This window comes from Dipodomys merriami, unplaced genomic scaffold, assembly GCF_024711535.1.
Source record: "Dipodomys merriami isolate MVZ:Mamm:240054 unplaced genomic scaffold, mDipMer1.0.p SCAF_10, whole genome shotgun sequence".
NCBI classification, from domain to species: Eukaryota; Metazoa; Chordata; class Mammalia; order Rodentia; family Heteromyidae; genus Dipodomys; species Dipodomys merriami.
In genome coordinates, this window is record NW_027202271.1 from 52,718,339 (window position 1) to 52,734,168 (window position 15,830).

At 44.4% G+C, this 15,830-nt stretch overlaps 1 protein-coding gene across 2 annotated transcripts in view; it reads right to left on the reverse strand.

Annotated features, from left to right (window-relative positions):
* The window catches only part of Nt5dc3 (5'-nucleotidase domain containing 3), a 56,508-nt gene that overhangs the window by 36,396 nt on the left and 4,282 nt on the right, over nt 1–15,830 (reverse strand). The window contains exons 2-3 of one of the 2 annotated variants that reach the window (XM_069991552.1): nt 1,093–1,173; nt 418–602 (exon numbers count right to left, since the gene is read on the reverse strand). In XM_069991552.1, the coding sequence (XP_069847653.1) occupies nt 418–602; nt 1,093–1,173 (266 nt within the window). The remainder of the gene's footprint in view (nt 1–417; nt 603–1,092; nt 1,174–15,830) is intronic. The other variant, XM_069991543.1, reaches the window with a different exon arrangement.

Here is a 15,830-nt window from a genome sequence, read left to right on the forward strand (position 1 = left end):
CGCAAAATATTAAAATGTTGGAGCTGAGAATGTGGCTTAGTGCTAGATTGCTTGCTTAGCATACATGAAGCCCTGGGTTTGATTCCTCAGTATCACATAAACAGAAAAAGCTGGAAGTAGCACTGTGGCTCAAGTGGTAGAATGCTAGCTTTGAGCAAAAGAAGCTCAGGGACAGTGGTAGAGTACCTGCCTGGCCTGCATAAAGCCATGAGTTCAAATCCCAGTACTGCCAAAACAAAAACAAAGAGACATCTAAAGGTTCTCTTAAACACAGCTAACATCCAAAGAAGAGACACTTGGAATGGGACAAAACTATTCATTCTTCAGCAACAATTCTCTAAGTGACTTCATGGGGTGCTGTTCTTCAAATATCTCAGGGGCAAAGGTGGGGAGAACGATCCAAGCCTGAGGTCATACCCGGTGTTCATTGATGAGAAGGTCCCGAGCAGCATTGAAGATGAGTGTGTGGAGGTGCTTAGAGTAGAACACCAACGTGTAATCATAGTCAAAGCCATAGATCTCGATGTCTGACAGGCTCAGCTCATTGTTGGAGAAAATGGCATCTGGATTCAGCAAGTTGCTCATAATCGATGGAACCAACTCTAGGAGACAGAAAATACACATTAGACCACCAAATAGATGTAGCTCGCTTGGTTTCTAAATTAAGTGAGAATATAGAGTGCCAGAGTGATCTGCTCCCTCCTGTAAATTACTCTCAGTCATAGGGGCCTGTCCCAAAGGCCACCGTTGCATGGGTCCATTTATATAAAATGCCCAGAGAAGACAGACCTGGGGTTGGGGATGCAGCTTTGTGTGAGTTCTTGCCCGGCATGCATGAGGCTCTGGGTCCTATCCTCCTGGTGAGGCAAGGCAAGAGTGGGAGTGGGGTAGGGTTGGGGTAGAGGTGAAGTTGAGGGTGGGGTGAGGTGAGGTAAGGTGAGGCGAGGCTGGGAATAGTGACTCAGGCCTGTAGTACCAGCTACTCTAGAAGCAGAGATCAGGAGAACTGTGGTTCAAGGCCAGCCCAAGCAAAAAGTTATCAAGATCTCATCTCAACAAATAAACTAGACATGGTGGTAACATGCTTCACACCTATAATCCCAGCTACTGGGAGGCACAGTTTGGAGGACTGTTGTTCAAGGCCATCCCCTGGGCAAAAACGCAAGATGCTATCTGAAAAACAAATAGAGCAAAAAAAAAAAAAAAAAAAGGACTGGTAGACATGGCTCAAGTAGTTAAGTCAAACCACAAAGACCTAAGTTCAAACCCCGGTATCACGCCCCCAAAAGAAAAGAAAAAGATGCATACACAGGAACAGCAAGTAGACTAGGGATTAACCTAGAACACAGGATGTGGGTCTCTCTTTGAAGTGATGAAAATGTTCTAGAATTGTCTGTGGAATTGACAATGGCAGAACATCCCTTATTACTATACTAAAAGCCACCAAAGGGGAGTCTTCAAGAAGTGAGTGAATCACATGACACCTAAATTCCATCTTAATGAAACTGCTTGAAAAACAACACGTGCTTCAGTGTCACAAAGAAAGGTTTGCTTCATCTAAAAAATACGTGGTAGCTAGAGATTTTAGAAGATAAAAATGCCAATAAAATTTAAATGACGTGTCTCACCATCCAAAAGAACAATTAACATTTTATGTGTTTGCTCCTAATGTTTTTATTTAAGTATTTTACAAATTGAGTTCACACTTTTACACAGGTTTGCACTGTATGCTAAGTTTAACACTCAATCATAACCTATTCTCCCATTATTACAGTTTCTGAGAACACCACCTTAGACTACTACCTAGGACTTCAGTATATTTGTGAGTCACAATCAACCTAAGAGTTCTGTTGCTTGTCTAGGGGGTTCATATTTAATAAAAATAACCTGGCAGCGAGCACACTGCGTGTCCATCTCTGGCTGCCTTAGGATGACGTCTTCGGCTGCTCTGTTAGAAGCGTGACTCACACAGCACCACGGTCCACTGCACCTGCTGTTGGCACCCAGTCACTTTCTGTTCTAACTACTTATAGGGATTTATATTGGATGGTTTCCATTCCTTCTTGGAACTTGCATTACAAAGAATATACATCCCTTCTTACAATTTGCATTAAGTTTAAATGATGTTTTTAAAAACCAAAGAAGTGGGGCCAGGGGCAGCCCGGGTAGTAGAACTCAGGCTCAGCCTGAGAAAGGCCCTGGGTTCCATCCCCAGCACTGAAAAAGGAAAACAAAATTTAAAGAAGTACAACAGGGGGTGTTATTCAGCTTACTTTTCCAGTATGTTTTGTTGTTTTTATTCTTCTAGGTAATAATTCATCATTACCCATGGAACTACAGCCAACTACCAATAGGATTAAAAAAAAAACTTTAAAGAGCAAATGAAAAAAGCAAACAACAGAAGAAACCCCTAAGAGAGAAACAGCAAAGTAAGCCAACCCCGAGACCCCTGCTTCACTCCTCGCCACCCTGCTTTCTAGAAGCTACAAAGAACGTGGACACACCCCTTTGCAGTTGCAGGGAAATTTCACAGAACACAATGGAGATTTCAGCATTTATATTTCCCATCCAAAATGACTAGAAGAAAGCAAGCTATTCCATTACTAGCGATATGGGAGATGACTACAAGACAGAGAGCAGCCTTCCCTCCCTAGTCTAATGGCGCTGCAGTAAAAATCTTCTAAGGGAAATCTCTGACTGAACATTTCCTCAGTGAAATCTAGGCGCAAACACAGCAGTACACTGCAAAAGACAAAAAAAAAAAGAAAAAAGAAAGAAATGTGATATTCTTATCTAGTTACCATTTAATGGCCAGAACTGAGACAAAAACATAGACCGTCCATCCTCAGGACAACCACCGGCCCACTAGAACAATCAGTATCGCTTCTGGAGATGGTGTCTCTGTGTGTGAGCCAGAACTCCTGGTCGATAGGTGCCCTCCACTGTGCCCACCCCCAGCAGTTAATATTTAATAAGCACCAACTATCTACTACATATAATCAAAAGGGCTGTTAATCCTATAAACAACTCTATTCACTAAATGCTGCTATCTCCCTTTTTTATATGAGCACAATTGAAATACTACAAGTCATCTAATTTACTGAAAGGTATACAACTCACCCAATGGTAGGGCTGGGAATTGAGCCTGGGAAAATTGGCTGTAGAATCTATGTTCTTTTTTTTTTTTTGGTCGGTCATAGGGCTTTAACTCTGGGCTTGGGCGCTGTCCCTGTGCTCTTCAGCTCAAGGCGAGCGCTCTACCGCTTGAGCCACAGTGCCACTCCCGGTTTTCGAGTGGTTTACTGGAGATAAGAGTCTCATGGACTTTCCTGCCCGGGCTGGCTTTGAACCTCGATCCTTAGATCTCAGCCTCCTGAGTAGCTAGGATTACAGGCGTGAGCCACCGGCGCCTGGCTAGAATCTATGTTCTTAATTCCCTTCCCCAGGTTCATGGGAGTCTAGCATCATCCACAAGGGTGCATTTTCTTCTAAAATGGAGTAGAGCTGGTCCATCCTTCGTAAGAACTGCAAAGTCTTTGTCTCTGTTCTAAAGAGCCACCTGGAATAATCAAAGTCACTACTCCAATTAGGCCCTAGGTTCCAGGGCACAGCCCTGCTACAGCTCCTGCTACAGCTGAAGCTATGACCTCCTCTCCTAAGCAGAATACACCCACAGATTCTGCAGAAAATGTTGGGGTCCTGTCACCTGAGGCCTGTTTTCATATTGCACTGAATTTCTGGACCACTGAAGATACCAATGTCTGAATGAATACACAAACTTCACTCACACTAGATATGGAGTCTGTAGCCAATGTTCACTCACAATTACACCTCATTAGTCTTTCTTGTCAAAGCTAATGAGACAGTGACCTTTGGTTTTTCTGGGGTTTTGGGTTTGTTTTGTGCCAGTACTGAGGCTCGAACTCAGGGCTTGGGTACAGTTCCTTAGTTTTTTCACTCAAGGCTAGCACTGTACCACTTGAGCCATAGCTCTACTTCTAGCTTTTTGGTGGTTAATTGGAGATAAGAGTCTCATGAACTTTCCTACCTGGGCTGGTTCTAAATCTCGATCCTCAGATCTGACCTCCTGAGTAGCTAGGATTACAGGTGTGAGCCACCAGAGCCTACTGAAAAGTTTTGCTTTTTTTGTTTTTTTAATGAAGGATGTGGTTGTTTGCTTATTTGTTTTCCTTTACAAATAACACAGATAGGAGCACAGTTAGCAGACTGGCATTTAAAGAAACTTGAAGGCAAAGAGTTCCAAAGAACCAGGGGAGGGAAGAACTTCCGTGCACTTCCAATCTTCCTTCCACAGTCAATGGTGGCTGCAGCAATGCTATTTCCTGACTGTGATCACACAGCATCATCCCTGGGATGTCGTGATCAAGATCACTTACAAACCGACCCAAAGCTCCACTTTCACAAGTGACCTTTGCAGAGAAGCAATACCAGCCTATCTGAATTAAGGCACAGATTTAGAAACAGACAAGAAAGCACATCTGCCTTTCTCTAACCTGAGACCACATGAAACAGTTAAAAGAAAAAGTAATAGAGGAAACCCCCATGGTCAGTGCACCCCAGAGGGGCACAGGATTCCCCTGCTGGCCAGAGCCTGAGAGGCATCTGCCACAAGAGCCATCACCTGAACTCCTGGGCTAAGTGTCATCCTCAAAATAGCACAGGGAACAGCCTGGGGAGCCTACAAGAATCCCAGAACCCGGTCACCACTACGGAAAACCTTATGAGCACATGAATAACTATCAGACGAAGAACGCTGCGTGCATACAGAAAGACAGTGTGGCTTAACTTGAAGCCAAGACCCAGCCAAAGTAGAAACAAGAGTAGGATGAAGATGAGAATGTGAATTTCTTCTGTGGATTACAGATGACAGTCAGCAAGGCTACACAACCTCGGCCGGAAAATGAAGCCCCAGCTCTGCTGCTGGGTCCCAGCTCTGAGCTGGAGGCTATGTGACCCTGTCACACAGTGAGGTGCAGTGGGAGCTCCCTGGCACACTTGGCTCCCTGGCTTCTGGGTCTCCATCTGTAAATCCTACAGCACAGGAAATGGGCTGGCTGGACAACCTACAGAAAGAGCTTGTCAGCTGTCAGATTTGATTGAGGTTGGATTTTTATTATTATTGATATTATTATGGCAAAATTCTCCTACTTACTTTCTAGTGGATATTCAGTGTCAGTGTCTGTTCAATTTGCTCTGCCCCTACCATCGCAGAAAACTACAAACCTCAGCCATAAGCCAGGGGCTCATGCCTCCAATCCTAGCTACTCAGGGGGTTGAAATCTGAGGATCAATGGTTCAAAACCAGCCCAGTCAGGAAAATCTGAGATTCTGACCTCCAATTACTCACAGAAAAAGCTGGAAGTAGAGCTGTGTCTCAAGTGAGAGTGAACAAAAAGAACATCAGGGACAACACCCAGGCCCTTGGACTAGCAAAAAATAAAAACCTGTAACTCCACCCCACATCATTCAATAACCCTCTTCCTCCCACAGCAACCCACTATATTAGCCGTCTATAATCTGCTCCTACAGACACTTCACAGACATCACACAGTATTGGTCCTTTTCTACCATATCCTCAAGGTTCATCCATGTGTTCGCTCTTTCCTTTATGAAGCCAAGTAATAGTACACTTTGTCTCTAGCAATCCATTAACGGATATGAGTTGCTCCTACCCTCTGACTCTGTGGCCATGGTATGCAAATGTCTGTTCAAGCCTCCACTTTCCATCCTTCTGGACATTCACTCAAACGTACAACTGCCTGATCATACGGGAATTCTATGTTTAACTTCCTACTGTTCTCCTTAGCGGCTGCTCTAGTTTTCTGTTTGCTTTAAGACCACCTCAGACACCATTTCTTACCTAAATTCTAGCTTTACCTCTAACAGGGAGAGAAAATAAAGGAAGCCAGAACTGAGGTTCCGAAGTCAGACATCCTTCCTCTATTTAAGGAAACACTCCCAACTAATAAATACCTCAGCCTGGAAAGTTCAATGTTTGCTGACTACCTTGTCTGCTTCCATGCTCCACAGTGCTAAATGACTCCTTTAATGAAAGCCCCAAAGCTAGCAGAGCTGGATTGTCACAGAGTAGTGCATGAGTTAGGGCCAAGTGGATACCCATGACCTGTGTTGGGTCAAGGGATATTCATTACATCTCAAAGAGGCAAGGTGGGCATCAGCCAGCCCTGGGGCACTTAGCCAGAAGAACTCTAAGGCTGACCCAATGACTCATTCCTCATGCAGTACCCAGTCTCTAAGCCCAAGATAGGAAGGTGTCAAGAGTGAGTCTACAAACAGGCCCAAGACTGCCTGCAATAAGCAATGCCCATGGGCATTGTGCCCACCCCCTGTGGCAGTGCCCTCCCACGCTCATTCCCATCAGTGAACTTCTCTCTCCAGGCCCATGGGAAAGACTACTGTCTTCTGTTCTCTCTACCTATCCATACCTGGCTCTGATGGGCACTGGCCAATAGATCATGGGCGTAAGCGTCAAGGGGCATGCATCACCTGCAAAGCAGTATACAGACACATGAGACATTGATAGCACAAGATAAAGAAGCCTGGAAAGCTAAGCCACCATGTGGAGGCTGGCTGACCTGCGGAGCTGCAGAATTCCCGGTGAGCTTAGTATGAATAAGAAATGAACTCTGGTTACAGCTGTTCATAGGAAGCCACTGAGATTTTGGGAGCTGCTTGTTATTGCAGCCTAACTTAGTCTTACCTGACGATGCCTTCTGATCCTCTAATCCCCTGGGTTGCTTTGGGAACCCTCTTCTCCGGAGCCCTCAGCTTGTATAATCTCAATGTGCCCAGGTCACATTTCTCTCTTCGTAATATATTTCTATGCTGAAGCAGTAGATGCTCTCCTCCAAGTGAAATCAGGGTCCTACAGCCAAACACTTTGTACTTGGCAGTGCAAATGACAAGAAAGAGAGAGCCAGCTCCAGGCCACTTTTTCCTAGCCACCTAGAGCTGGAGATAGCTCCTCTGCTGCTTTGCCTAAGTTCTGAAGGCCACCTCTTCTGTTTTCCAATCTCAACCTTCTAAACTGGGGGGGGGGGAAGAGGGGGAGGGGGCTGCAGAAACAGCATAATATGATTCTCTAGCTCAACCATCACTCCCATCCAACTCTACCAGAGGGGATGGGGAGCTGGGCCTCCAGATTTGCTGCCCTGCGCTCTCCTACCACTCACGGGCAGCCAGTCTCTAAATGCAACCATGTGTCACTTCCCAAGGAAGAAAAGCCACCTATAACAGCCTGAGAGGGAAGCTCAGTGCTCACAGGAGCCTCCCACTCACCTTAAGGCTGCTGTGAATTGACTTCGGGTGAGATTTCTGCAAGGTCTTGTTCCTGTCCTCTTTGAGACTGCCAGTTCTATCGATGGCTGGCTGAAAGTGTGGGTGTGTTCTTTGATTCTGTTAGGGAACAGTCAGGGCATTTGTTTCCCTATGTTACATTTTCGTGCCAACCATTTTTACTGCACACAGTGGTGTCTACTTAATGTCCTTTCTGCTAGTAATGAGTTACTGTAGGAGAAGTAGAGCTGGGTACAAAATGTGACTTTGAAGACCAAGATGACATGTTCACAATTCATAAGTGTTTCTATTAGCCCTCATAGGTTTCAATGCAACTAGTTTTAGCCAGAAACTGTTTCTAGCATCTCCGCCTTGTCCAAAAAAACATTTGGTTGCTTATAAATCACTCTTTTTAGGGGAGAGAGGGATGGGGAACAGCTGGTTAAGTAGTCCAAACTGACCAATAGAAAAGAATGGATTCCAGTGTTCTATACTATGGCAGGCTGACTACAGTTAACAATAACTTACCGGATATTTCAAAGTAGCAAAAAGTGTTTCAAGTCAAGCTAGACAGGTAGGTAAACCTATAATCCCAACTACTTGGGAGGCTGGGGCATGAGGATTGAGAGTTTGAGGCCGGTTGGGCAACTTAATAAAACTCTGTCTCCTCTAAGTAAAATAACACCATGGCTGAGGATGCAGCTAAGATGTACAGGGCTTGCCTGTAAGAATGAGGCTCTGGGTTCTATCCCCAGACATGCCAAGAAGAAAAGGAGTCTCTGAAGTGCTGACTATGCTGACCACCTATCATTACTAGACTTTGTACACTTATTAGTATCACACTATACATCCTAATACGTCCAATTACATGTCATTTAAAAATACAATAAAGCCGGGCGCTGGTGGCTCACGCCTGTAATCCTAGCTACTCAGGAGGCTGAGATCTGAGGATCGCGGTTCAAAGCCAGCCCGGGCAGGAGAGACCGTGAGACTCCTATCTCCAATAAACCACCAGAAAACCGGAAGTGGCGCTGTAGCTCAAGTGGTAGAGCGCTCGCCTTGAGCTGAAGAGCTGAGGGACAGCGCCCAGGCCCGGAGTTCAAGCCCCATGACCGACAAAAAAATAATAATAATAATAAAATGTTCTATGAGCCAGGCACTGGTGGCTCACACCTGTAATTCTAGCTACTCAGGAGGCTGAGATCTGAGGATCACAGTTCAAAGCCAATCCGAGCAGGAAAGCCCGTGAGACTCTTACTGCCAATTAACCACCAGAAAACTGGAAGTGGCACTGTAGCTCAAATGGCAGAGCGCTCACCTTGAGCTGAAGAGCTGAGGGACAGCACCCAGGCAGGCCCAGAATTCAAGCCCCATGACTGACAAAAAAAAAAAAAAAAAAAAACAATGTTCTATGAGAAAAAAAAAAAATTGTCCTTGTCTACAATAGTGCAGTAATATAGACTCCAAGACAAAACAAAGTGCCAGGCTCTCTGCACAAAGAAGGTGGTTTTACTGGCCTTTTTCAACCTCTAAGCACATATTCCAGCTGCAGGGGAAGAAACCAGAGGGGAGGACACCCCATCTCTCACCAGCCTCTTCTAGGGTCCCGCCTGAGGTGGTAGCCTGCTGGAGTCAGGCTTAACCAAACAGAAAGCATTCTCCCTGTGTCTGTCATTACAACATGACTGAGGGGCGGATGTTGTGTGAGCGGCATGAAGACTGGCCTGGGAAGGTAACAGGCAAGCCCAGCACCCTAAATATCTCACACTTCTTAAAATCCCAGCCCTCCTTCCTCTGCCCAGGCCTCCCCCAGGCCACTAGACTCTTTTCGGGGACAGAACTCCATAAATTTTCTGGGAGCTTATCAAAATAGGATCACACTACCTGTAGAATTTTTATAAACCCGTTTTCTTGCTTATTAACCTCAAAGGATTTTTTTCAATAAGCATTTACCAGATCTATAGGATGTCAGCCCCTGCACAGGACACCCACCTCCCAGGGATGGTAAGCAAGTCATAAAGCACGTCACCGCTGAAGGAGACCCCAAAGGCCATACTGATGGAGACACGGGAGCCTCACTGGGTTCCAGCAAGGCCCAGGGGTAGAGGCATCTGACAAGAAGCCTTCATTTTCCCATATTTTGCATCATCTGCAGGGAAAAGCAACCCTTAACAAATAGAATTACTCACCTAAGGAATTAGTTATGCACATGACATTTATTCTACTCCCACCAAAAGTTAAAATTATACCTTCTGACTCCGAAAGTAATATCTGTGATTCTCACTACCCTTAGAAATCCATCATGCTTCCTAAAGTTCCAAAAATAAAACCATGTACAACCTCACTTGAAACCAAGTTCAATATAATAATGCTTTAAGACAAGCTAGTCTTTAGTCACTTAATGAAAGGCAAACTTAATGGTTCAAAAGTACATTTCACGGCAAGGGAAAATGTTTTTAGAAAAACAGCATGGAGCCATATCAAAGGACCAAGTATTAGGCCAGCAATCACAAATTTCCATGATGGTTTGGAGGAAAGAGAAAAGAATAACTATCAATGCCAAGCCCTGCCCTCTCCTTCCCCACCTCTTCACCACAGAGCACAGGGAGGAAAACCCTGCCACCCCAATGTGCAGGTGAGGAAAACAGGCAGAGAAGTGAAGGATTGGGGCCTAGATCACACAGCTACTGAACCATTCGATACAGGTCTGTGCGCAGCATAGTACCTGGCATATGAATGATGCCTCACAAATGTCAATCCCTTTCTTTCTTTATCTATCCACCTAACTAGTATTGTCTCCTAGATCATTAGTTATTCTTCGAATTGAAGTAAGAACTACTCTCAATAGGGCATGGGGGCCCCCACTTGCCATCTCTGCTACTTGAGAGGCGGAGATCAGAAGAATCACAGTTCCAGGCCAGCATAAGCAGTAAGTCATTGAGATCCCTATCTCAACAAATCAAGCCAAGTGTGGTGGTAATATGTCTGTAATCCCAGCTACACAGGAGGGAGAAGTAGGAGGATCCCTAGCTCCAGATAATTACAAGATCCTGAACCACTTATCTACTAAGTAGTCAGTCATAAGGCCCTTACAGCAATCAATCAATCCATAAATCTTGTAAGAAGATTGGTGGGCGGAACAATGTCTCTCCAGAGACCTACATACCTCACTTCCTAGAATGCACAACTATGTTGTTACCTAACACTGCAGAGGGGGCTTGCAGCTGCAGATGGACTGGGCTTTTCCAGCTGTTGAAATGTTTCCTGAACACCCAGGCACCTGGGTGAAAATGAAAGGGTGTGCAATGAAGGCAAGAAGCTTCTTCAGGAAGCTGAAAGGGTAGGGAGAGCCTGGGAAAGGCAGGCAGACAGCACCATAACAGAAGTAGTTAAATTTATGCCTATTTGTTACCAGAACAACCCGAAGTGCAGTCTTTTCGTTCTGGGCACACAGCGGAGACTGCCAAGGCTGTCTGAGGTCTAACCCACAGCCCTACTGGGTGCTGACACCCTGAGAACCAGGGCTCCCTGCCACTCGAAGCAGCTCCAAAATCTGCAAATGAATGGAACTATGGCATTCCTCTGATTCCTGGACATTTTGGAAAATAGTCATTTTTTTTCATAAAAAGCAAGTCATTCAAGTTAACAGGTAACAGATTCATTATTGTGGATTTTAATAGATCAATAAGTACTTTTTAATCTCTCCTTTGGGAAACAGTGCAAATAATAATGTATACTAATAAAATCTCCAGAATGAGGGTTTTTTTACTTTTTTGTTTTGTTTTGTTTTGCAATGCTAGGGGTCAAAGCCAGAGCCTCATGCATGTAGTTCACCTCAACGAGAATTTTTTCTCAACAAGAATTTTAAATGTATAACAATGTTCTGAGAGCAAAAAGTTGGGAAATTCTACCTTACATGTGCCTATTTTGTTCGATGCTTTAGAAAGGCTTATGATATTTATTATATCATTGAGATTTCAGAAGGTGCAAACTGATAATCTGATATTGTATTTCTTGAGTCTACTTTTCCATAAAAAGTTCCTCATTTCTCAAATCTTACTCTAAGTTAAGGACCAGCCCATTAAAGAACAAAACTTTCCTATAAAAGTTCAGCCTAGGCTAGGCCTGTAATCTCAGCTACTCAGGAAGTAGAGATCCACTGAGAGAATTATGGTTCAAGACTAGTCTGGACAAAAATGTTTGTGAAGACTCCAACTCAACCATTCAAAAGCTGGAGACCTCACCTGCTCATTTAGCTGTCTCTCAGCGCTATCTGAACTAGAAGAGGGAGTATTTGATCTGAAAATAATGATCACAAAATACAATCACTTCTAGGTATTTGCTAATGCAAGACCGGCACACAAAGCAGCACTGGAGAAAAGCAGTGGTCTCTACTTTTTTGTTTGGCTGGTACTAGGTTTTGAACTCAGGCCCCTGTTCTTGGTAGACAGAGGGGTTCTACCACTCAAGTTCTCCCCTCAGCCCCCATTAGGATTTTTTTCCTTTTTCTTTTTTTTGTAGTAGTGTACTTTGAACTCAAGACTTCTCAGTTGCTAAGCAGTTGCTCTACCACTAGCCCTTGTTGCTTTAGTTTGCTTCTCTTGTAGGGCCTGTCACTTTTGCCAGGGGCTGGCCTCAGACCACCCAGCCTTCTATCTCCACCTCACTTAGTCTTGACCACAGGTGGGTTCACCGAGCTCAACTCGTTGGGCTCTTCTTCAGCTAGCTAACTGCCCATCTGTAACCCTGGGAAGTTATAAAGAAGCTTTTGAAAACTGTTGGGGTTTTGTCCTGTCTTCCTTCCTGTAAAATCTTATCTGACTCATTTCGGAAGGACAAGTCAGGACTTAGCTCACCATAAACACAATATGAACACAACACACCATGAACACAACCTGACCTAGGAAGCCTTTCTACAGAAGTAGATGCTCAGCGAGGCATAGTAGACTGCTTCCTTCCCCTCGGGACCAATCAGACCACACAGGCCTCCAGGGCTCAGAACAAGGAATCTGTCAGGGACTATGGACAAATGACCAGAATACCAAGATGAATTTCCAAAGTAATGAAGTCGAAGGTATATCATGGTGACCTGAAGCTAGCATCACACATATAATTTCAGTGACTCTGACATAGATATTCCCAATAAAACTGCTAGTCTTGTGATCACATGACAAATAAAGGGTAGGCCAGATGACCACTATGGTGGTTACGGATAGATGGATTCCCTCTTCCAGAAGCAGCTGGATCCAGGACCTCCAGGACCCTCTCCACTTGTCACAGACTAAGGTGACTTTCCTACCTGAAAATGTGAAAATTCTTAGGCTGAAGGATTCTCCCTAAACACTTTGGCTACTAGGTCTTCCCATGACCACAGGACCATGGACAGCACCTACCTGAAGGGCCACTTTTAAAGAATACACCAAGCTGTTTGTAAAATGCAAAAAAGCAAAAAGGAATCCCCAAAGAATACCACATCCAACTACCAGAGGGAGTTAAAACCCCCTCAGCCCTCACCCTAACTGCTGCTCTTTTTGCTGTTTATACTCTCCTGTGTTACTTTAGACTTCCACCATACACAGGCACAGCCCTACACACAATCTACAGTACTTTTGTGTTGTAAAACTTTTCATAGGGCTGGGGGTGTGGCTCAAGTCTAACAGTACCTGCCTAACAAGTGCAAAGTCTTGAGAGCAACCCCAAGGTGTCTGGGAAAATAATTTAAAATTAACCTGTATCTGAAGCCTACGTGTGTGTGTGTGTGTGTGTGTGTGTGTGTGTGTGTGTGTGTGTGTGTGTGTGTGTGTGTGTGTGTGTGTGTGTGTGTGTGTGTGTGTGTGTGTGTGTGTGTGTGTGTGTGTGTGTGTGTGTGTATTTGTGTTTGATTTAATTTGTCCAAATTTTATGAGAGTCATCTATCTCCAGTTGGCTTCAAGTTGGCGCACATGGGTACTTCTAGCTCAGAGTCAACATGAGTTTCCAGAAGAAGCCTTTGGGTAAACATTTTGCATGTGGAGAGCCATACAGTCTCCACTGCAGCTAATCAACTCTGATATCATGGCACAAAAGAAGTTTAAAAAAAAAAAAGTGTCCAGGTACCCAAGATCATGTCTGTAACCCTCGCTATTCAGGAAGCTGAGATTTGAGATTGATGGTTCAAAGCCAGTCCAGGCAGGAAAGTTTGTGAAACTATTATCTCCCATTAACTGCCAAAAAAAGACAGAGATGAAGCTGGGGCTCAGTGGTAAGGTACTAGCCTTGAGCAAAAGAGAGCTTAAGGATGGAGCCCAGCCAGGTCTTTAGTTAAAATAAAAGAGTGGTTATATTACAATAAATGTATGTACTACACACATATAAAAAAAAAAGCAAACTTCAAGCTTGGTCTAGAATTGGTCCACAAACATGCAAATGTTCCCATCATTAACAGTATTTCCTTTTAATACCGCTTCACTATTTGTCTGGTATTCATACATGCTGGTTTTAGTCCTTGCTTTTGCTGTTCTTTCAGCTCCCCTCTCTCCTGCTGAAATGCCAATCACACGTATGTCACCTAGCTCACTCCATCACTTACTGAGCTGCTTTTACAACACTCATGTCTTTAAAAGGGTCATTTCTGGGCAATTTTTCAGATTTCTTATCTAGTTCATTAATTTTTTGCTTTTGTCTAATCTTCTGGTTAAAAGCATTCCACAAGACTTCTAAGAATTATAAATTGAATTTCTAGAATTTCTATTTCCTTCTTAAAAAAAAAAATCTGCCTGAAGCCAGGAGCCAGTAGCTCACACCTGTAATCCTAGCTACTCAGGAGGCTGAGATCTGAGGATCGAGGTTCAAAGCCAGCCAGGCAGGAAAGTCCATGAGACTCTTATCTCCAATAACCACAAGAAAACCGGAAGTGGCTCTGTGGCTCAAGTGGTAAAGCGCCCGCCTTGAGCTGAAGAGCGCAAGGACAGCACCCAAGCCCAGAGTTCAAGCCCCACGACTGACCAAAAAAAAAAAAAAAAAAATCTGCCTGACTGTTAGAGGGGAGCCAGTGTTTCATGCCTGTAATCCTAACTACTCAAGAGGCTGAGATTTGAGGATTGCAGTTCGAAGCCAGCTAGGTCAGTAAAGTCCATGAGACTCTCATTTCCAATTAACTACCAAAAACCCAGACAGAGCGGTGGCTCAAGTGGGAGAGGCCATCCTTGAGTGAAAAAGCTAAGGGACCACACCCAGACCTTGAGTTCAAGCCCTATTACACACACACACACACACACACACACACACACACACACACACACACACACACACACACACACACACACACACACACACACACACACACACACACACACACACACACACACACCACCTACCTGATTATTTTAGTACTTGCATAATCCTTGCTTACATTTTTAATTTCATCTTTTATTCTTCCAAGTTTTGGACATTATCAGAAGCTACTACATGTTCTCTACCTAACAATTCCAGTATCTGAAGTCCTACTGCTCTGCTGTTTGTCAATCTGTGTGGTTTTCATGTATGCTAGTTTATGTGTAGCTTTTTAAAATGGGGGTTGTGACTCATATGTGATTGGCCTAATCTTGAGAATCCTAAGAGGGCTACCTGTAAGGCCCAGAACAGTGAATAAATGCAAATCAAAACCCATGAGAGGCTAGGTTGGGATGACAAGGTTACAGGAGAGTTTCACAAACCTACTCACACAGAAGTATCTGGAGCGAAGAGAGGTCATCCTCCTGTCTCCTGAAGGAAAAGAAGCACTAATGTGGCCACCAGAGCAACAGAGGCAGCTTGGGCACCACACCAGCATACGCCCAAGACCTGGTCTTTCCCTCCCAAGCCTATCAGACAGCAGTCCTGTTCCCAGGACAGCAGCACCTTCCCAGCTGCTCACCATTCTGGGTCAGGCTCCCTTTTCATTGCTGGTCTCTGAGGTTTCACAAGGGCCTTTGTGTCTTTTCAGCATGCAAATGTTCTGTGTAGGAAAGTTTCTAGACTCTCTAGGCTGCTAGACCTTGAAGTGCCAAAGAAGAACTTTTGAAGGGTAGAGGCTATTTCTATGTGTCTTAAGAGTTCAATAAAGCACTGCTTCCCAAATCCAGAAGGTGAAAATCCCCAGGCCCTGGCTCTCCTTCTCAGGAAGAAAAGGTACAGAAGAGGCCATAGCCTGGGAACCTTCATTATTAAATAAGTTCCCCGGTGGCTCCAATGCACCTACTGAAGTATTTTTTTTTAATTCTTCTTGCACAAGTATCATTTAATCTCCTTTTAATGCTTTCTCTCCTGTTGCCCATACACTACATAGGATCTATGCCCTAGTAAAAGGAAAATGAATTCCAGATGTGAGCTGGTGGGTTACATAGCCACATCCACGGGAAGTCACAAACCAAGGCACTCAGCAGTAAAGACGGGCTAAAATGTACCATTATTCTATCCAGCAGGCTTCATATAACTCAGTGCATAGCAGGAGGAAGTGTGTGGTACCCAAAGGGTACACGGTCTCGCAAGCCCAG